Here is a 24,713-nt window from a genome sequence, read left to right as displayed (position 1 = left end):
AAGACATTATCCTCATTCAGCTGAAGACATTATCCTCATTCAACTAAAGACATAATCCTCATTCAGCTGAAGACATTATCCTCATTCAACTAAAGACATAATCCTCATTCAGCTGAAGACATTATCCTCATTCAGTTAAAGACATTATCCTCATTTTGGCTGAAGACATTATCCTCATTCAGCTGAAGACATTGTCCTCATTTTGGCTGAAGACATTATCCTCATTTTGTCTGAAGACATTATCCTCATTTAGCTGAATACATAATCCTCATTTTGGCTGAAGACATTGTCCTCATTCAGCTGAAGACATTATCCTCATTCAGCTGAAGACATTATCCTCATTCAGCTGAAGACATTACCCTTATTCAGCTGAAGACATTATCCTCATTCAGCTAAAGACATAATCCTCATTTTGGCTGAAGACATTCTCATCATTTAGCTGAAGACATAATCCTCATTTTGGCTGAAGACATTGTCCTCAATCACCTGAAGACATTATCCTCATTCAACTAAAGACATTGTCCTCAATCACCTGAAGACATTATCCTCATTCAACTAAAGACATTATCCTCATTCAGCTGAAGATATTATCCTCATTCAACTAAAGACATAATCCTCATTCAGCTGAAGACATTATCCTCATTCAACTAAAGACATAATCCTCATTCAGCTGAAGACATTATCTTCATTCAACTAAAGACATAATCTTCATTTAGCTAAAGACATTGTCCTCATTTTGGCTGAAGACATTATCCTCATTCAGCTGAAGACATTGTCCTCATTTTGGCTGAAGACATTATCCTCATTCAGCTGAAGACATTATCCTCATTTTGGCTGAAGACATTATCCTCATTCAGCTGAAGACATAATCCTCATTTTGGCTGAAGACATTATCCTCATTCAGCTGAAGACATTATCCTCATTCAGATGAAGACATTATCCTCAATCAGCGGAAGACATTATCCTCATTCAGCTGAAGACATTATCCTCATTCAGCTGAAGACATTATCCTCATTCAGCTGAAGACATAATCCTCATTTTGGCTGAAGACATTATCCTCATTCAGCTGAAGACATTGTCCTCATTTTGGCTGAAGACATTATCCTCATTCAGCTGAAGACATTATCCTCATTTAGCTGAATACATAATCCTCATTTTGGCTGAAGACATTGTCCTCTTTCAGCTGAAGACATTATCCTCATTCAGCTGAAGACATTATCCTCATTCAGCTGAAGACATAATCCTCATTTTGGCTGAAGACATTATCTTCAATCACCTGAAGACATTATCCTCATTCAGCTGAAGACATTATCCTCATTCAGCTAAAGACATTATCCTGAATCACCTGAAGACATTATCCTCAATCAGCTGAAGAAATTATCCTCATTCACCTAAAGACATAATCCTCATTTTGGCTGAAGACATTATCCTCATTCAGCTGAAGACATTATCCCCAATCACCTGAAGACATTATCCTCATTCACCTGAAGACATTATCCTCATTTTGGCTGAAGACATTATCCTCATTCAGCTGAAGACATTATCCTCATTCAGCTGAAGACATTATCCTCATTCAGTAAAAGACATAATCCTCATTTCGGCTGAAGACATTGTCCTCATTCACCTGAAGACATTGTCCTCATTCAGATGAAGACATTATCCTCATTCAACTAAAGACATAATCCTCATTTTGGCTGAAGACATTATCTTCAATCACCTGAAGACATTATCCTCATTCAGCTGAAGACATTATCCTCATTTTGGCTGAAGACATTATCCTCATTTTGGCTGAAGACATTGTCCTCATTTTGGCTGAAGACATTATCCTCATTCAACTAAAGACATTATCCTCATTCAGCTGAAGATATTATCCTCATTCAACTAAAGACATAATCCTCATTCAGCTGAAGACATTATCCTCATTCAACTAAAGACATAATCCTCAATCAGCTAAAGACATTGTCCTCATTTTGGCTGAAGACATTATCCTCATTCAGCTGAAGACATTGTCCTCATTTTGGCTGAAGACATTATCCTCATTCAGCTGAAGACATTATCCTCATTTTGGCTGAAGACATTATCCTCATTCAGCTGAAGACATAATCCTCATTTTGGCTGAAGACATTATCCTCATTCAGCTGAAGACATTATCCTCATTCAGATGAAGACATTATCCTCAATCAGCTGAAGACATTATCCTCATTCAGCTGAAGACATTATCCTCATTCAGCTGAAGACATAATCCTCATTCAGCTGAAGACATTATCCTCATTCAGCTGAAGACATTATCCTCATTCAGCTGAAGACATTATCCTCATTCAGATGAAGACATTATCCTCAATCAGCTGAAGACATTATCCTCATTCAGCTGAAGACATTATCCTCATTCAGATGAAGACATTATCCTCATTTTTGCTGAAGACATTATCCTCATTCAGCTGAAGACATTATCCTCATTCAGCTGAAGACATTATCCTCATTCAGCTGAAGACATTATCCTCATTTAACTGAAGACATTGTCCTCATTTTGGCTGAAGACATTATCCTCATTCAGCTAAAGACATTATCCTCAATCAGCTAAAGACATTATCTTCAATCACCTGAAGACATTATCCTTAATCAGCTGAAGACATTATCCTCATTCAGCTGAAGACATTATCCTCATTCAGCTGAAGACATAATCCTCATTCAGCTGAAGACATTATCCTCATTCAACTAAAGACATTATCCTCATTTAACTGAAGACATTGTCCTCATTTTGGCTGAAGACATTATCCTCATTCAGCTCAAGACATTGTCCTCATTTTGGCTGAAGACATTATCCTCATTCAGCTGAAGACATTGTCCTCATTCAGCTGAAGACTTTATCCTCAATCAGCTGAAGACATTATCCTCATTCAGCTGAAGACATTATCCTCATTCAACTAAAGACATAATCCTCATTCAGCTGAAGACATTATCCTCATTCAACTAAAGACATTATCCTCATTTAACTGAAGACATTGTCCTCATTTTGTCTGAAGACATTATCCTCATTCAGCTCAAGACATTGTCCTCATTCAACTAAAGACATTATCCTCATTTAACTGAAGACATTGTCCTCATTTTGTCTGAAGACATTATCCTCATTCAGCTCAAGACATTGTCCTCATTTTGGCTGAAGACATTATCCACATTCAGCTGAAGACATTGTCCTCATTTTGGCTGAAGACATTATCCTCATTCACCTAAAGACATTTTCCTCATTTTGGCTGAAGACATTATCTTCATTCAGCCGAAGACATTATCCTCATTCAGCTGAAGACATAATCCTCATTTTGGCTGAAGACATTATCCTCATTCAGCTGAAGACATTGTCCTCATTTTGGCTGAAGACATTATCCTCATTCAGTTGAAGACATTGTCCTCATTTTGGCTGAAGACATTATCCTCATTCAGCTGAAGACATTACCCTCATTCAGCTGAAGACATTATCCTCAATCACCTGAAGACATTATCCTCAATGAGCTGAAGAAAATGGTTACACATCCACAGTGTGATGTCCTTCACACAGTAGGTGGTGGCTCGGTGGCTGGGTGTTCTTGATACAGATGGCTGAGTATCATCACAGTAAAGATGAAACATGCCCCGCAGTCATTATTGAAAAGTAAGCATGTTATGTTTTATCTGACTTATAAACCGACAGAAAAGGCGAAAAAATATACCAAAATATAGCACATACTCGATAGCCATTAAGGCTCGAACACAACAACGCGAACATTGATATTGTGTGCTTTTCGTCAGTGCACTGTCGTTTGCTATTATGCAAACGCAACCACATGCAGCACACACCCGGTACAGCAAATATCTCCGTTAGTTTCAGCCATGTGGGTTAGTATCAACGGGATGAAGATGACGACATTTTCATAACACAGTCCAGTCATCTCGAGAACAAACATGAAGTTGTGAAGAACATGCCATTTTCTCTACAGGTTTGGAGAACCTTGACAAGATAAGGATGTACAAGACAAGATTGGAAGTTGTTTGCTACAGGTGAATGTTGATGAGCAGAGTATATGCAAAATAACAGGTACATCAATAAGAACTGAAAATTGTAACTTTTCTGTATTAACAATATATATAAGTTGAGAAAGTTAGTCATTCCCAATTGTACACAGTTTGTTACAAAGGATTGCCGAAAACATTTTATATTTTTCTCCGAAAGAAAATATTTTGTGGTCCTCAACGAATATTACATAACTAACCTAAAATATCAGGATTTCAGTATTTGTATTTCAAAATTGAATTTTAGAGTACATTCTTAGGAATCTTTACAAATTAAAACGATATATCCATTTACTTCCAGGTCACCAAAGTGGGGCGGTTTATTACTACAAGCGGACATCAGACGAACAATGTGAGGAGATACAAATGGTTACAAAGACGATGAAAACCTCTGAGGATGTCCAGCTGACTTCAGCAAAAGATCGAACGATCATGTTAAATTTCAATATTACATGTGAATAGTGTACATCACCAGAAAACTATGTATCCAAAATTTGCTGCTGAAATAAACTGTGAAATAAACTTTCATTCTATATGTTCATCTGTCAGAAAGGATATTCTGTAAAATGTTTCTAATCTGAAAGCTGGCATGTGAAAAAAGTATTTAGGAACATTTTACAGAATTTTTTAAACTTATCCTATCTCACTCCATGCATTTCATCCTTCTCATTTCGATCCCTTGTGTGGAAACGTCCTTGAACAAAGTTTGCAGCTTCATTTGTCCTAGCTTCATTTGTGTTTGCAATCAGGTCGTGCATATGAATCTCGTGCAGCATGGCTGACCTCGATCATCATTTCTCTCTCTCTTTGCCTCCCCATGGAGATGTACTTTTATTATCCCCCCGGCATATAATGCGGGGGAATATAGCGATCAGCCAGTCTGTCTGACAGTCCGTCTGTCTGTCTGTCTGTCTGTCCATAATCATTTCCTTTTCCGGGGCAGAACTCGAAAACCATTCAGTGTATTTGATTGAAACTTGGCAAATCTATCAGGCACATACTGAAGTGGTTCCTTTTGATATTTTGGGATTTTTCTAATTTTTATTTTTTTAAATTTTTATGGAATGAAGTTGGCCATAGACTCAATTGGGGATAGGGTTCGTTTCCGGGGCAGAATTTGAAAACCATTCAGTTTATTTGATCGAAACTTGGCAAATCTATCAGGCACATACTGAAGTGGTGCCTTTTGATAAAAAAAATTTTTACGAATTTTTATTTTTCACAATTTTTATGGAAAGAAGTTGGATCTAGACTCCTTTTGGGAACGGGTTCGTTTCCGGGCCAGAATTGAAAACCATTCAGTGGGTAAACAATGTATGCTTCTTAAAGAACATTCAACTGTTGACTTATTACATAGAGAATTGCACATTTACTAGTGGTTACTTTAAAGACAGCTGCCGGGGGGGATATGTCATCTTTCTGATGACTCTTGTTTTTTACAGAGAGAATATTAAGGCCTTTATTTTTCTCAAAATGATAGGAGTTTGGGGCACTTCTTTCGCCTAAGATATGGGCAAGGGTCAAGCAAAACAACCAACTTGCAAAAAGTGTCGCCACGTTTTTTCACCGGCGGATCCTCAGAAACTATGTTGTTATTGTCAGCTCGTATGTAAGCCAGGTTTACAATGCTCAGAATGCACTCATCTGTCCCAGGAGGCATTCACTGACTATCTTAAGAAATGCCAGAAGAGTATTAATCGCCAATCAAAATCTAAAGATACAGAACACGGACGCTCATTGTCCAAGAAACAATCTATCATCAATGATCCGCCGACTATGACAAACTCCCAGTCAACAAATACGTCAGACATACGTATGGTGCTGGCAGTAAATTTAAACCAGTCTACCGAGAGATGTACATCTACTCAGACATTATCTATTGGAAGTCAATCATCGACATCGGAGGTTGCAGTTCGATCAGTCGATCCCACGCCGACCAGCCTCATCTCTACTCAAATTGATAAAGTTCCTCCAGCTCCACCTATAGCCACTAATATTGACTCCAGCACTCTGATAGCGATAGCTCCAGAGTAGAGAGCGATCTAGACCTAAGGAAGATCGACAGTGAGACATGGGTCGACATTCAGAGTGGACCTCTAAGGGTCGACATCAAACCAGGGTCGACATTATGCAGATCGATGTTTCAAGGGTCAACATTCTTCAGAGGGTCAACATTCCATGGATGGATATGCCTAGGGCGGACATTCTAAGGAACACGCTTCCTCCAGTCATCGATCTCGAGATTGATCTGAAAAGACTCCACATCCTACAGTTGATATTTTAAGGGTTGACTTTCAGACCACATCCCTCAAAGCAAGGAGGAGATTATTCTCAGATCATCGACCCTCTACAGATCAGTTGTATGGATACGACCATGGACGTGTTCGCTCTACAGACCGACATCGTCACCTCGACTGATCGCTTTCGTCGCACTAAGATTCTCAACATCATATGGATCGACAGTCGTCTTGACACTATGTATATATGGAAGTGATGTCGAATGGGATCGACATTGATCTCAATCTCAGTGATACCAGCCCATGCCTTTTTATCCTTATCCGACTTTGGATTGATATGGAGACCATCGTTATCAACCCTACCCTGAATACGCTTCGATGCCGGGTTTCTATCGATACACTGCTCCTCCTTATCAGCATCGACATCGACATGAGTATTGACAAGAAGAGCGAGGTCGAACCTCCTCTCACTCACGTTCTGACTTGAATCCCCTACCAACTACCCCTACCAACTATGCCTCTGCCATCTCCACAACTATTTGACAACAGAATACAAGACGTTGCCAAAGAAGTAATCAAGGTGACTCATCTCCTGGCATCAATAGATCTCCTAAGACTCCAGTGGCTGTAGTTGGAGGCAGGCAGGACAGGAGACGACCCCAGTTTAGTCCATTTCAACAAGATCTCCGCAACATGGCAGAGGTCAAGATAGAGGCTGAGATTACGAAGGCTCTCAACAGAGATCGGTCTCCTTCACAGCCATGAAGGATATCAGAGACTCACCCAGGAAGGGTGAGGTCTGTAACAAGTGACAACTCCCATTTCCGGGACGACTGGGAACTTTTGCTCCCAGTCGTACCCATTATACTAACACCTGTAGGCAAAAGACTAAATCACTTTGCAGCAAACTTGGCCATCCTGGAAGACCCCTTCATGTCCCAGATCCTCAGAGATGGATACCGGCTGCCACTGATAGGAGTACCACCAACAACATATTTTCCAAGGTCGTCACTACCAATGGAAGGTGCTCCCATTTGGAATTTCTTTGGCCCTGTGGCTTTTTGCACGCCTTATCAAAGCCCATCGAATCGTTCATCGACCATTGCATCCAGGCACATACTGACCAGGACATCCTAATTCAAAGTCTCACCTTCGTGCAGAAACTACACCAGCTCGGTTGGTTAGTAAACATAGAGATGTAGGAAACCACGCCCTCTCAACAATTCATCGGAGCACTTTTCGACAGTACTGGTCAGATGAAAGAAGATACAACGACTCATGCCACTGGCACTCAGTCGCTACACCTTCAACAATAGCAGCAGTTGCTAGGTCTTTTGACGTCTGCGCAAGCTCTCACCCAGAGGGGTCGACTAACATTATGGCCAATTCAGCGCTTCCTAAAACATCAGGATGTCAGTTCAATTCAATTCACATCAATTCAAGGCAGTCATTTTAGCGATCTCGCAATGGGCCAAACTGCTCGATCATCTAAACTGATGATACAGTCCGACAATGCCTCAGTCGTATGATGCATCAACAAGATGGGATCCACACAGTCAGCCTCAGGATGCATCAACGCTCGAGCTCGCCATATCCCGGGAGTAAGCAATAGCAGACTCCCTGCCCCATCGGATCGACCATCCTCTACAGAATGGCGATAACTTTCAAAGACCTTCGAGGAGATTTGTCACCTCTACCACCGCCCAGAGGTTCAACACACAACTCCCAGATTCGTCTCCTATTCCTGGTCCAGAGGCGTGGGAGTATGACCAAGACCATAAAATAGTCTATCATCTAGAAGTCGCCGCATGGCGTGGCCGTTTCGCCAGTACCCCTATTCCATTTTCAGCCCAACGCTGCCTTGAGAATGTGATGCGGTAATGGTGTGAACATCCTCTTTTCAAGGATTTCCTCATCTTGTCTTAGCTATTCAAATTGGTTAAAAGTCATGGTTGAATGGCTTGCCTAATTCAAAACTGTGTGGTTGTCATAGTATGATGTCCTATGCGAAAACACACAAGCGCATGTTATACCCGATGACATGACGCTCTATCCTAGTAGCGTAAGGGGTTTTTCAAGGTCACTCTGTAGCAGTGATTCACCCATAAAAGACACGAGTATAATCTCCAGAAGCGGATGTGTGACAGTCTCAGGATTGAAACATGTTTGACTGTATTTTGAACAAAGTCACTTGCCTAAGGAGACACCACATGTGGTACATGTGCTTCAGTGTGGGGCAGGACCGAAGTCCTAGAAACTCTCAGGAATCAAGCTGCTTAACGTGGTCCAACTACTCTCTGAGACCAACGTTGCTTAACTTCACCTGATTTGTGATCTGTGTGCTGTGCACAGGATCACGTGCCACCACATATATCCATGTATCGAACATTATTTTTTGTTTAAACCAAAATATTCTAGAAGCTTAGTATCAGTCAAATATAAAAATGTAATGATACCAATATACATCTCTTTGCTAATGTACAAGAGTGTATGCAAAAATTTAAAGCAAATCTACAACCGATTTTCTGTTTTCCATATCAAATGCTATTTGTTATAAATGTTAGATTGAAGAAATTAGATCAACTATATTTGTACAATCTATAAAAGGTTATGAAATAGTTTGGGAATAACTTTGCCTCGCGAGCTGTTATTGCAAGTGACATCAATGTTTGAACAAGTTTTTCCCCAAGCTATCTTTGACATCATTGTTTGATAAATAAAATATTTCCTTCTGGTAATTAAGCATAACTAGAAGTAAATCAGTGCTCCACAAGCTGAGTGCAGATATTGATTGTCTTTACAGCTTAAACACTTTTCAAAGATTGTACGAAAAGTATTAATTGAAACGAATTGATTACAATTTTGATCAAAGGTTTGTTGATACATTACTGTCAATTTATCTCAAACAATTGTGTAAATTGTGTCTTCAATCTTAAACAACAAACAAACACCTTTCTAATTTTATAACCCTCTTGCATTTACAGAAATATCTACAACTGCCAGGTGACCCCAAAAGTCTGGATGAGATAACGAAAGACCTACACCGACAATTCCCTCTGCATGAGATGTTCTCCAAACAAGGAGGATATGGGTAATGTTTTCAAGTGTTTTGCTTACTTATACTTGAAGTGGCATATTGCCTTTTTGTCTGCCTGTCTGTCTGTCTGTCTGTCTGTCAGAAACATTTATATTGTTATCCCCCTGGTTTGATAAAGAGATCGGCATGTCCGTCCATCTGTCCTCCGTCCATTTTCTGTTTCCGGAGCAGCACTCCTAAACCGTTGACTATTTCTTAAAATCTTGCAATAAGATCAGTGTTGTGATGAGCTGGTGCCTTATGATGATTTCAGATTTTATTTTTATTACATCTTATCCTGCATTACTCCTAATGCGTCTACTGCTTACCTTACGACAAAGAAAGACAGCGCTTCGCGATGGTCCTGTGTGAAGAAAAATGTTATTTCCATCTTCAGTCTACTTTTTGCAGGACCCATCGCCGCTGTTGTGTGACAGATCCTGACTTCACAAACAATTTGTTTTCCTGCTCTTCGTTCTACCGGGTAGTTGTGCTTTGTTTTGCTCCTCCAACTTTGGCTTAATTCTGTGGTTAGCGTTCTGCTACCACGTAAAAATTCGTCTGTGACAGGCGATGTATTCCTTTTCACATTATGTTCACTTTAATGTGAATTAATATCCAGGTGTTTTCCTTGTGAAAAGACTTTGTCTTCTTCCCCCCACAGGCTCTTTGTTTCTGCCGTTTTGAATTTGTGTTACATTGTTTATTTTCTTGCGAGGTCTTCATTATTGTTTGTAATTTGTGGCAGGGTATTATTTCAGGTATGTTTAAATACACATAGCCTTTGGCTTTATCTAGATCTTTCATCGATGCTGGGTCAGCCTCCACCTACCTTCCCAGTAGTGCAACCTATGTATGCACAGCCTAGGCGTCTTCTATGTCAAATGGGATGGATGGTCAACGAGGCGAAGTCAGAGTTAACTCCCTCTTTCCAGCTCCAGTTCAAAGGAAGCCTGTTTCAGGCGGATCAGGACCTCCTATCAGTACCGAGGGACAGATGGTTCAAGGTTTTACGCCACCTGTCACCTGCCCAGACAGTCTCAGGGCTGTGGTCTGGTGCACAACATGCTTGGCACGTCAACAGCCTTGAGTTGGAAGCTCTCATTCTAGCCATTGGCAGTAGCAACTGCAGTTCACCCAACTCACAATCTCCACTGACAACAGCACAGTAGTGTGGTGCCTGTGCGATCAAGAGACAACACATTCTCACTCCCTTCTGCAACAGACTTTTCTTGATTCTTTCGTCAAGTGGATTGTTTATGACTAAAATCATAGTCCAGCACATCCCTGGATGTCGCAACATTCTGGCCGACACCCTATCCCGGCTCAGAGGTGTTCGATCTGGCTCTTCAGCTCTTCGGCCAACCTAACTTTGACCTGTTTCCGACTCGACAGAACCACAAACTTATGACATATGTCTCACCGCTCCCATATCCGCAGACTTGGGCGGTAGATGCATTCAGCATCCCCTGGGAAGGGCTAAAAGCTTATGCTTTCCTCCTCCTTTACTACTTCCATACTACTACGATACACAAAATCAAAGCTACCAAGAGCTTCGCTCTGACTTTGGAGGCGCCCTGGTGGCCGGCGAGGGGGTTGTTCCCCGACCTCAAAAACATTACAGAAGACGATCCTCTACCCCTCCCAGAGTGGTTGAACTTACTCAGATTTCATCTGCAAGCTTGGTTCGTCTTAACCTTTAGCATGCTGAATTATTTTCACACTTCTTACCCCTGCCTGCTGGATTAATTTTAGCATAAGGCGCTCTAAAGAGGGTGGGTGAATTCAAACAGTCGGTACCTCATTAAACAAGGGCCAACTGAAGAAATATTTTGCACATTTATTCCCGATTGAAAACTACACAATACCATATAAAAAGATAGTTGCAAGCAACGATGCGGGCTCCAAGCGATATCAATTATAAGTGCTGATGCTTGTTTACATTCATGGTAGTGCATTTCACAATATCTCACTTTGGTTATACAGAGAACTAAACCAATGAAAATGAGTTTTTAATGGATCAAGGTGATTACTTTTAAGACAATTATCCCAGCTGACTCACTTCCGGTATTGGGAATGATATATGCACTACTGTACACTCTTATACATATCATCTATCCTGAGTGCCCATTGAAGCAATTATTATTTAGGTGGTTATGGATTATGTGTTCACAGTTTGTATTAACCGAGAAAAGCGATGGGGTCAAACGCAAACAAAAGACCTGGGGAACAATGCAGTTTACTGTGTGCATTGACTGGTACAAGTAGGTCACCGCGATATACTGCAGTCTGGCTATAGTGTTACAGTGGCTGGCTGGCCCTTACCATGAAATACACCTTGTCAGTGCCGGCTGAAGCAGGGTTTGGGTGGTTATACACAATATGTTCGAAGTTTATTGTCCATGGGGTTATACCATTGATGCACGACCCTGCATCACTGCCGAGAATACCACCTTGGGACATAGCCAAATCAGCATGTTGACATGTTGTACGCACATGCTTTCTATAGATAAGTAAGTATGTCTCTCTGCCGCTAGTGAAATCGGTAAACCATAGGAATAACACAGTTGCAGTTCACCAGGGAATAGGACACAGAATCACAGAACATACGTCACGTTGTCCTGTATTATGCAAAGAAATAAATATGCCTTTTGGAGATAGCATTTTCAAACAACAATTTTTACTGCTGCTTCTTTCAGTGTCTTTAATGAACCAGTTGGACACGTCATAAAATCGCTTTGTCCCCCTTCTCCCGAAAAAACATTTTCAAAACATGTCAGATCACAGTTTGGTGAATGTATGATTCGGATGAGTTAATACTAAAAGGTGCCTAGACAGTTATTGGATGATCTGCTGAGGTACAATAGGTTCAAGTATGTTGTTATAGATGAATCCTGTGTAATGTTTCTTTCCGTAGCCTTCGATTCTATTCCGGTACAATTAAACATGGCTATGGGCAAGCCCAGTGTACATACATGCACGAAATATGGTCGAAATCGGACCAGTAGTAGCTAAGCTGTAATCCAAAAACCATAGCCATAGAACACAGTTGCAGTTCACCAGGAAACAGGGCACAACATCACATCACAGAATCACAGTCGGTACTAATTTCAGAAATAAGTATGCCTATTGGAGAAGTCCGTTGCGAGCACGTTATCTGTGTTCTAAGTAGATTGAAATGCTGTGAACGGGGCTTATTCAGAAATATTACTGCAGCTTCTTTCACTGCTTCAAAAATAGATTTCTACAGTCCGTTTCTTCTTGCGTTGTTCACCAGCAGAATGTACACTGTATCTCACTAACACTGACCACTGATCTCGGCACTCCACAGCGGATGAACATAATCGCAGTTCGCTGAAAATCATACACAAAGCCCATGTACTTGTTTTTGAAATCCACAAACATATACCACAGGTTTACCGAATATGCGTCAAGAGCAAGGACGCTTCTTTCCGTCTCTTTACTGAACAAGTTTGAAGTGTCGTAAAATCTGATTGTTTTCCCCACAAAATGACATTTTCAAGGTACAATAGGTTAAAATTTGTTGTTATAGATGAACATGTTTCTCTTCCTATCCTTCAATGCGACGTGGCTACAATTAGGAATGACTATGAACAGGCCCAGTTTACATACACACGAAATTTGGGCGAAATCGGCCCAGTATTAGTCGAAATATTGGTGTTTAGAGTTCTGCTATATGACAAGTTTATGGACGGGTGCCAAAGAGTACCATCTTTAAAACGCTGTAGTTCCATTGTCCGATTAGCTACAGTGAAACGGTTTGGTGTTCTGGAATCGCCAGGACATGAGGTATCAGGACTTTTGACCTGAGTATTTTTTTCTCCGAAGATGGTAGTATGGTACTTGGACACAAAGTATGGAAAGTTTGGAAGCTTTTGAGCTGGTAGTTTGAGCTGAGCAGATTTGGAGAGACAAGTACTGAGAAAAATGGTGAAAAGAAGTGCCAAAACCTTTAAATCCAATATGGCTGCCAAACAGTGCTACCATGGTCCTGCATGATAATCATCTGATTGCGCTGCCGCATGGCAAATCTGGAAGTCATTGGACAATTAGTTTCGAAGATTATTGCTGCTGAAGTTGAAACTTTGATAAGTTATCTGCCCTTAGCCATTGGGCCTATGGCCTTGGGTTTTTGCTGGTATCTGCGTCACGTTGGTGCCGATGTTGCTGTCGATTTTGAAGCCATTCTGGCCACAGGTTGTTTTTGTAGGTCTGGTACAAAAAACGTCGGAAAAAGAATAATAATAATAACAAACACAACAATTACAATAGGGCTCTATAGCCTTTCAGGCTTGCAGCCCTAAATATCCCGGTGTTTTCAATCATACCAAGGTTAAGACCAAAGCGAACACAAAATTTTAAATTTTCTTGAACTTACCTCAATTGCGTTATTGAAGGTGGTTTGCATTTCATGCTGGGAACCTTTTAATATCGTAACATTTGTGCAAATTGATTTCAATAATCATATCTCCAATATCTGAATTTTAATTGAGTAAGAAATTTTTTTATCGGTATATAACAGTGCGATGGTAAATTATGAACCATTTCAGTAAATTTATTATCTAAATGTTAAACAGAAAAATAACTTAATTTTCGAGGTCATCATGTCGGTTGCAGTTAATCTGACGTGTCATGTTATAAAATTTGCAGGAAACAATTAATGACTTATAGATATTAACTAATCCTAATTTCAAGTGTTTGGGTTGAATATTTACGATATACAAAAATAAACAACCCGTGTCATGATGCTAGCAGACGTCCTAAAATCAAACATGGCGCGCTTCGCCTGACCTCCGAATAACTTATTGCTATTTTAATATCAACAAAGTTTACATTGCCTTTATAAATATAACTTGGCAAAAGTTGACGATCTTCCCAATCGGAATTTTTTTTATTTGTCATATTCCGATTTATATGACGAGAGAAAAACGAAAATAAAGATCGTGAATTCTGACAGAACTAATTCAATAAGTGCAAAGGTCACCGGATGTGATGTCACAGACAGGGGTAGTCTGCTGATAATCTTTCGTAACAAAACAATTACAGTATATTTTGAAATAGTTTCCCTATCACATACAGCAAAAACATAAGTCGATACACAGTATCAGTAATCACCACAAACATGAAATAAAAATGTGACTTTGACTGTATAAATCGCGTATTAGTCAATCCTTTTGACCTTGCATGCTCCCGTGACCCGGAAACGGTAGACGATAAATCAACACGCCACATACAAGTTTCTCGGTATCTTTTATTTGAACTTCAGTTGATATTTAAGATTCACCATTCAATGTTACGGAATATAAATGGGACATGATTCATATTTCTGCGATGTACACACTGATAAGTTTCACTACAACAAGTGTATCCCAAGTAATATGTCTATGGATATCGTCGATCAGCAAGATCAACCTCTACAACAGGTGCGCGAAAATGGGCTTGACAAAACGTTTTTCAAAATAACATCCCCTGCATTGCTGAATATGATAAGTTATATATAAGCAATAAAATGCTACGTAGATATTTTCGGTGTTAGTTCCACATTACATTTGGGATAGTTTTCCTTTTGGGAATACATTCATAGATTCTAGCATGATTTTAGAACAGTTTCACGAAGGATTTCTAAAAAAATTTAAAAAATATGAAGACCACCATGATTGCGTATTGATGATAGATTTGTAGATCTAGTTTAATTATTTACAGCTGTTTACAGGTTTTTAAATTTTAAGTTATATTTAGTAGTTATTTTTTTCCACAATGATGGTGTGTGGCGACAGTAAATATTGGTCTTTGCATCAGCACAGTGTAACTGATCAAACTTCAATTATTATCTTTAGTTTAAACATATTTTTTCAACAATTATCATCTTTCACTCTGAAAATCAACTATGTGAATAAGTAACTCTCTGATGTCATCATTTTAATTTTAGTATTCCATGAATAATGAATAAATCAGATCCTTAACATATACATACTAAACTCATATGGACATTAATCTTGTGCATTATGTGGTTTGTTTCCAAAAAAAACCAATTCTGAAATATAGTTTAATAGGAATATGATACATTAATTACAGTAACAGTACTTGTAACAGTACATGACATTTTTGTTTGTTTAATCACAAGAACCATGGTGGCACATAAGCTGGTAAGTTAGCCATATGTTTCTTAGAAAATGCTATCTCAGTCCTTTGGATGGAATGAAAAGAAACATGCCTGTGTACATGTTTACCCTTGCCAGATGTATTTTTTCCAGTCAGCCAATCCATTACTTTTGTTCACCTTATGTGGTCTATTTATACATACAGGTACTGCTTCCAACCTGTTTTTCTTTTGTATGCAATCACAGTATCACAACTTCCTCAGCTGGTGTGTGTATAAAAGTTCCCCTGTCATCATGAAAAAAGAATTTTATAGGAAAGTCATATTTTCATTCAAAAACATATCTGTCTTTCCTTGAATACTCTGTCTAAGTGCCAGAAATGTCAGTGTCATAAAAAAAATTAAAAAAGATTTTCATAAGGACTTTTCTTAGCTAGACCTAGATCTAAGTCAAACCAGTAATTTGTTACCCAAATGGGTATGTGATTTTGTAGATCTACCTAGAATTATTTCAAAGATATACATTAATTTTGGTGTCTTAAACTTAACATAATATCACTTTCCTATCAAAATAATACATTCCAACTTAACTGGCCTCTTCTTCAGTGACAAGACCTCAATTTTCTCTCAAAACTAAACAATCAATTTCAATTTAGGATCACAGTCATAATCATATTATGAACTTAATGAAATATTTTATAATGTGTTCTGTTCATCTACATGAAAACATAAATATAATTATAGATCTATTGTCTTATTTGCTTAGGTACAAATTCACAAAGTATATTGGGTACAATTTAATTTATTTTGGGTACAAAATCACATATATAGGAGCCTAGAATCTATATATATATTTACACTACCTCGTTGTGTACCAAAATTTTATCGGTTCAGAGAACGGGAGGTTCTCAGAGAGTTTTCAACAACATCTTTAATATTTTCAATTGTTCTTTTTGTAATGTTAGACCAATAACAATATTATTTTGTTATTATTATGGCATATCAATACGTTATATCGCTCTCCGTTGCGTTCGTTTTCAGAAAATATTTTAAAATTAAAATCATCGCTCGTGAAATCCATTACGGTTTCAGATTTAGACTTACACATTTGATGGCGACAATCACAAAGAAATATGAAACAAATAGGAGTGAAGACTGCTCTCCAGATCAATAAATAGTAAATACTTGACGAGTAAATTATGTATTTTCTTTTGCATTTGAATCTATTTCGGAATTTCTTTTGATAGCTTACCAACTTTTGCATATGTTGCTTCCATGTGCCACATGCGATACGTGCTTCCGGTTTCAGATATGATGGCTAAAATTGCAAGTATTTTGATTATTTATCGTAAACTGCATTATTTTGCTATTGAATGGTTTACCTAGAATGTATATCAGTTCAGATTTTGCGTATCATCCAATATTTGTCACTTTTCGCAGTGTTTGTTGACTTTGTTCAACTCAACAAATCGCGAGTTAGGCCTCGCCCAAACGTATCACTGACATTTGTCGGCTTGTCAATGTGTCCGAAAGTTTATCAAACGAAATCATTTGCAACCTCTTTAAAAATGAAATTCTTTTTACAAAGATTTATACATACGTGTCAGTAGTTCGAGAAAATTAAGTTAGATGTAACAAAATGATTGTAATAGTCTAACGGGATAACTATGCATGTGGAGTTGTTTGTTTACCGCCGTTGCCATGATCATACAAGTTCCATCCAATCGATGATGTTACGATTCAAATTGTTTTTGTTTACAATTAGTTACACCGAAAGTTGCTAAATTTTAGAAATTAAGGAACATGAGTGTTTTCCTTTCGTCAGCAAACAAAAATTTATGATCGAATAGGAAAAATTATGAAATTATAAAGGAAATATCGGACTGCATGCCGCTCAACGTGAAGTGCCTAAAGTCAACAATGGCCATTTCTGGTAGTTGTGTGCCGAGAAGTTTGGCTGAAACTTTTTAAACTCGCGATATTTTCTTTTTGAGGTAAATAAATAACTGAAAGTTTTGATATTGAGCAATCTGAGCATTTATGCATGTCATACGTAATTTAAATGTTACGCAAATCCTTCTTGGTAAATAGATATGGCGAGTTTTATTTTGGGGTGTCGTTATGCTATTCACCTGTCGAATGGGTTTGACATCAGATGCACGGGAAGTGGACACCTCTGTTGAATGGGTTCGACGTTAGCGTGCAGAGCTTTAAGAAGGCGCTAAGCACTAAAGACAATTCGGTGCAGGAAGCTAAGGCCATTGCCTGGGCACATTGTCCTTCCATCCGGTGGTTATACAATGACAAGTGGAGGTCTTTTGAAACCATTTGTAAGGCAAAGAAGATCCCACGACAGCATCGCCTCAATTCTTAGCCAAATACTTCCTACACTTGTGTACCAAAAGACACTTGAAAGTTAGAACGGATTGGGTAGCGCTTAATTGAGTGTTGGCCACTCCGGCAATAGTAAGATGACTAAGGTCATGGAACTACAGGCCCTCCTACGCTCTTTCAGACTTGAGGATCAGACGGCCAAATTTCATCCCCCTCCTTGGGGAATTACATGTACTTGACATCATCTATGTCCGTTTTGAGTATTTGATGTTGTGCTGGGATTTGATGGTCCTTCACCATTACACCAATCTCTACGATTATGGGGGTTGAAGATGAGGGTGAACTCTTCTTGTGCTCTGTACACACAATACTAGCTTTTATCCGCCGCTCCAAAACTAGCCATGGCACATGGAAACTGTTGTTCATTCCTCTATCCCATACCTCCACGACCAAAGTTCATCGCAACACCATATCTCTATGGTTACGTACAGTCATCCTACAGACTTACGGGATCACTAACCTCATTGACATCAGGACTTGGGACCTGCCTTCCACAATTGATGTCTGGACCACTAAGGGACTCAAGTCTTGTTTCTGAGACATCAACATGGCAAGGTGGATATATTTGGAACTCTTTTGCTAAGAATCAGCAACTTGGCCTGGAGGATTGCATTGTTATCTTCTATTCTCAGGGAAGGGGGTCAAATAGGATTCATCAATGTGCCCTCTTTAAATGCTGCAGCATTATATCAATGTGACTCAACTGTTTAGACAACAAAAGAAGAGGTTGTTTCTCCTTACTACACAGTTATCTAATGTTGAGGCCTCCAAAACAACTTTGGCGTACTGCTTTAGAGTTACTATTCTACAGATATCTGAGCACACTGGTCTAATGTCACCTGAGGCCCACAACCCTCATGTTAAAAGGGCATTGGCATTGGTTCTGCAACCCAAATGTTCAGTAACAGATATTGTCAGTGGTTCCTTCTGGGCTTCTGACACAACCTTCATCAACCATTATCACCAGGACATCTTGGTTGAGAACGTCAGTCGTCTACACCATTGGAGACCTCTTGTGTTGGTGCAACAACTCACCAATCCTCGAAGTAGACGATAGGTACGTTGGGACTATCTCTCACTGCACCAAGTTTATACCTTTCATCGTTTGCCAGGCTGAGTTGATGGGTATATTTATTTGGTTAGGGCTGTGGTGTGTACTCGTCATGGACCATTGTCTCATTGCGGTAATTACGGTTTGTGGTGTCTTCACTCCTTGTTAAGACTCCCTTATCCTGAGACAAGTCACTACGACCCACCCTACTATCCCTGCTTCTGATGGCTTGCTTTTTGAAGTCCTTGAAGCAGTCCTGAAGAGGAAGTTCCATGGCATGAAGGGGGCATTCGCAGTGGTGACTATCAGTAAGGGAGTGTTTTGGTGCTGTGTTGTGGGATTTAGGAATCTTATATTACTCTTAAGTTTCATCACTATTGTCATGAGCATTGACAAGTTTTGTTCATTGTGTACATGCTTTTAAATATATATTATTTGTTTACAGCAGGACAGGTACGACCTTTACAATTCACGATGATTGTACAGGTATCAATGATGACAGATGTACATCTGTCTATGCCACCACTTGCTTTTCTTGTCACTTGGGCAAGTCTAAAGCTTAAATTCCAGACATGCCAATGTCATATATTTTATCTTTAAAGCAGGTGGAGGCCTATCTACACCACAACTATTTAAGATGCACAGTGACAGTACGTGGAGAGAGGCAGCAAGTTGCAGCAACCATGATTTACATCTTCACATTGTCTTCAAACTGCTTCAGCCAGGGGAGGTGATGATTATGGCAATGACATCACTGACTGGAACTGTTTCCTGACTTGGCGCTGTCGCCTTCACCCCCCACTCTTATGAGTGCTGCGGCGCACTGGATGTCATCGTCACCAGGTTTGTCCTCCCACAGCATCTCTCTTTTCCATGGGCGCAACAACCATGATGACAACATTGCTGATTGGGGATGCTTCCTGTCCTGGACAGGTGCCTGCTCCCTCGTGACTAGCTGGAGTGCTTTGGCAGCCAGGATGTTGGCATCATAGTACTGTCTTTCACCAGCATCTCTTCCCATCCTGCACCTCTACCTGGCCTGTCCACAAATGCCTGTGTTGGGGCAGGTGTCTTCTTCATGGTCACTGCTGCTTCTACCCTCTCAATTTGGGCCATGGGGACAACCATGAAAACAACATTGACAACTGGCACTGTTTCTTACCTGGACATGTCTTCTCTCTCAATGGATATGATGAGTGCTTCATCCTCCTGGATGCCTTTTTGTCTCCAAGATTGTCCTCCACCAACGCTTCACCCTGACACTGTGCCTGGTACAAATGTTTTACAGGGAATCAGCGTTTCACCAGGGATTAGCACCTGCTCAGGGATTTGTAGCTATGAAACAACCTATTTGGGAACTAATGCACATCCTATTACTATACCATGTCACTATTTAAGTTCAATAATCTTGCATGCCACGTTAAACCCCATTTCACCTCATCTCACATCACCTATTACCTGTGCTTAAAAAATGTCACTGCTCACCAGTGGCGTGAAATATGTTGATTTCTTTCGGGACTTTTTTACATATTTGCATAAAGTAACCTCTCCGATATTTATCAATAATTGATCATATTTAGTTAACAATTATTGATCTATGTAATCTATATCGATAGCCAGCCCTGGTGGATAAGGCCGCATCAGTTCTGCTAGTAATGCATATATCTTTTTAGTTGGCCCAGACAATAACCAAAACAAATGTTGGTGAAATTAGGTCGAATTTAACCCGTATAAATGGTCACTAGCCAAAATGGCTGTAGAGAACAATGTCAAACAAATCAATTGGTAGAGACATATACATAAAAAAAAGTAAATCACAGAGACACAGTTAAGAACAGATACAAAACGTTTTCTAATTTGCCAAAGTTAATATGCAACAATATGTAGTTCAAAAGAGGTTTTGTGATGTTGTTTTGTTGAATTTAGTTTCAATCTATCAAATGCTCCAATGTATAGTACCATTAGTGATATACTTTTTTGACATCTCTGAAACTCACTTGATTTGTGAAGCTGACACTTGTGGACTAGATTGATCCCAGCTATCATGTCTGCAAAACTTTATCACAAAAACAGAAACATGGCACTGCAAAGACTGCCATTTTATTATATGTGCCACAGAGCCTCATTGATCTTTGTTTTTTCTGTTTTAGACAAGAGGATCTATTCCTTGTATTGAAGGCATACACAGTCTACAATCCAGCTGAGGGATATTGCCAGGCCCATGCTCCAATAGCTGCAGTACTTCTGATGCACATGCCAGCTGAACAGGCCTTCTGGTGCTTAGTGGCCATATGTGAAAAATATCTTCCTGGATACTACAGTCCAGGCCTTGTGAGTTCATGCTCAATATCACATATTATACCTACAAAAGCAATTTGTTCATAATTAAGGCACTTCATGTATATGGAGATGCCCTATTTTTTTGTCTGAATTTGACCACTGCTGCTACCTCACTTTGTTTAAGAAACCATACTGTGTTTGGATATCTCAAAGATATCACCTGCATGTTTTGGATACATTGAACAGACATGTCATTTTGAGAAACCTCTATAAACCTCCACTCAATCGTTTTTGTAGAAAATGTAATGAAATTGTGTTCAAATGTGGTAGGACTGGGCCGGGTAACTCAGACATTGGGGTCGGGTGGTTACCTGAGTAGGACCTGGGTTCCCACAGGGTACCCACAGGACTATCCAGACCCATGGTTAGTCACTTGATATCTTGTTTAATGACAACAATAATGGATCTCCATGGTTAATTACACAAGTCACCTATGTTCACATTTCTTTCTGACTATATGCAATCATTCCTTCTGACTTATATATATTTGAGCAAAGAAAAAGCTTCAGTCAACTGCAGTGAATGGATGACCAGATCGTTTTATATATGTATCTGAACAGCTTTTGCCAAGGCTCCAGTATAACAGCCAAATCTCTTGAGACCTACAGCAGGTACCCGGGTAGACTTGTCCCAGCCCAAGTGTGTAGTAAGTTGAGGGACCTTAAGTTATCTTTGCTCTTCAACCTAACTGAAATCTGAAATTCAAGAAAAAAATTATATCTATGGTGGGGCTAAACTCATATGTTTCATTTTTAGCTGTATTTTAAAATTTGTCCATTGTCCTTTGACCCTTAAACATCCCACCAGTGATGAAACCTGAATTTGTTCCGAAAGGTTCAAATCCAATTTAGATATTGCACGGCAGCCAATTTTGATAAACCTATTTATTGTTGATACTAAGCTGTTTTTGTCCCAAATTTACAGGTATTGAAATTGATAAAATAGACAGACACAGGTTCTTCATATACACTTGTATTCAATATCCATCTGCCAACACAATACACCTCCTGCACTCACACAGGTTGTCACTCAACTGCCTGCCTGAAGCAAACCAAGATGGCCGCCGTAAAGTCATTCTCAAATCATAGAAGCTTTAGAAATTGGCACTAGTCCTGTAGTCCTTGCCAAACTGCCCAATAGTAAAGGTATCATAAGGACTTGGAGAAATTTGCCATTTTTAGGGGTTTTGATAAATGTTGTCATTAAAGGGACCAGTGGACTGAAACTGTTAGCTTCTACCGCTGCTTATGGCCATGCATTATTTCAAAATGTCATGAAATTTGGGTAGTGGTAAGTTTACATCCATAAATTCTCTTCCTTATTGCAAAAATGTTCTACACCCAAAGGAAGGGGAAACATTGTTTTTGGTTTGGTTCCCATTAGTGTTCCCATCCTATTTCGAGCCATAATTTGAAAACTGTTCCGTGTTTTTCAATGAAACTTACCATGTGCATAGGTCATCAGCTCAACTGTTACCAATTGCTATTTTGAATTGGTTCTAAATTTTATTTTCTTATGTTTCCTTTGATACAATTTTGAAATGGTCTTGAACAACTCTGAGCTTCGTTTCTGAGCCATAACTCTCAAACTAATGAATAATTTTTCATGAAACTATACATATGCAACAACGACATTTTTATTATTTTTTTAGTTTGTTGTGTTTTGATGGAAACAATTTGAGCTAAATCTCAAACAGGTAGTGTTTGTTTCCCACCCAAACAATGCAGCTAATGAATATTCCTGCATGAAACCATTATCTTTCCAGGCTATAAGTTGCTATTAGGCACTGCTCACATCATCATAAAGTCTGCCATATGTTTCGTTAAGAAATAATAAAATCCTAATATTTAAAAACAATGCAATCCAATTTTGCAAATTCTTCTCTTAACATGCACGCTGCTTTCCTGCGCGTCTCATTTTATGGTCATTGCGGCAATAAGAGTTTGTATTCTTGTTTATGTATGGTGGCCCTTTCCCAGATTTGATGCAGATTGGCTTGATAATGGTCTGACCCTTTGGAGATGTAGTCCACCAGTAGTATTAATTTGGAATCACAGAAAGTCGAAGCCATCACCTTGCCAGCTGATGGAAAGGACCTTTTCCTTCTCCGTCATCAAAGGAGATAATAAATCTTTCCACTGCTGTGACTGTTTTTTAGTCTCTGGTTGATGGTGGTGAACCCTTTAATCAGCCATGGTTACAAATTGCTCAACCAAATGTAAATTCTCATGAAAGATGATGAACCCCAGAGTATTTCTAATCAGGAGTCTCAGAAGCCTTGGAACCCAGCATATTGAAACCTTTGTCTTTGCCCAGTTCACTCCTGTGAATATTCTTATTGTGTTGTATTAGTCTCCCTTTTCTTGTATCATCTTGGGGGCGGTCGGGTAGCCTAGTGGTTAAAGCGTTCGCTCGTCACGCCGAAGACCCGGGTTCGATTCCCGTCATGGGTACAATGTGTGAAACCCATTTCTGGTGTCCCCTGCCGTGATATTGCTGGAATATTGCTAAAAGCGGCGTAAAACCAAACTCACTCACTCATTGTATCATTTTGAGGGCTATCTCTTCCCCTCTTGAAGTCTGCTGCTCACCTCTTAACAGCGGCAAAAGAAACAGCTTTATCCCCTAAGTGAACGTCTGCTTGGATGGGTGTTGGAGTGGGCTGTTTCAGTTGGAGATACTTGATAACATCGCAACAGCCAAGTCTGTCCATTTTCATTAACAAAGAATACCTAGTCAGGCTAATGCCTGGTTGTGTATTTGTTTCAAATGAAGCTTGTAAACATGGGAAGTATTGATACATGAGGACTGTTATGGGTGTACTATGGGTTAAACACAACCAAATGTTTTCCCATAGACTTCTATAGTAACGTTATGATTTTTTTTTAAATAACTAAGCATTCAACAGCTATTACCTGTATGTGTGTGCACAGTTTGGCCTTAGAGCAGCAATAAAAAAATAAAAATGACTAGCTTAGTCAGCTCCTTTTCCGAGTACCGGAAGCTAAACACACCACCCCCAGTTTCGCACCAAATGTCACCTACTTGAAAATAGCTGTGGTCACATTCAGCATAAGTCATCATGTTGAAAAAGACAGTATTAAATATAGAAAAACATGGTCATTTTTAATAACTGGATGGATGTACATTTGAAAGACATAAAAATCTTACAGAATATCCTCCAATCACAGCCTGCAGATATCTCTCGATCTACACTGAAGGCTCCCTACGAAAACCGCACTGTCCAAACTGGTTCTGATTTGGTGTAGTAGAACCTGTATATGCAGATTCAGAAAAGTTCAACCACCCCTCGTAGCTGATTTGTCTGCATTTGCCAATGCATAATAATCAAGATGTTCAGTCAAAAATTAACGTAAGAAGTAACAATGCTTGAAACGGAGTCACCAACACTTAAATGTGCTGTTGTTCTTGGGGCACTAGGATTTCAAA

General features: G+C 39.4%; 1 protein-coding gene across 1 annotated transcript in view; it reads left to right on the top strand.

The window, feature by feature from the left end:
- LOC139456408 (TBC1 domain family member 10B-like) overlaps nucleotides 1-24,713 on the top strand; it is a 133,469-nt gene that overhangs the window by 50,358 nt on the left and 58,398 nt on the right. Inside the window, exons 4-5 of the mRNA XM_071238110.1 lie at nucleotides 9,266-9,372; nucleotides 21,074-21,254. Of these exons, the coding sequence (XP_071094211.1) occupies nucleotides 9,266-9,372; nucleotides 21,074-21,254 (288 nt within the window). The remainder of the gene's footprint in view (nucleotides 1-9,265; nucleotides 9,373-21,073; nucleotides 21,255-24,713) is intronic.

The sequence above is a fragment of the Haliotis cracherodii genome, unplaced genomic scaffold (assembly GCF_022045235.1).
Source record: "Haliotis cracherodii isolate W230 unplaced genomic scaffold, xgHalCrac1.p SCAF_11, whole genome shotgun sequence".
Taxonomy (NCBI): Eukaryota; Metazoa; Mollusca; class Gastropoda; order Lepetellida; family Haliotidae; genus Haliotis; species Haliotis cracherodii.
This window is presented reverse-complemented; position numbering and strand designations above follow the sequence as displayed.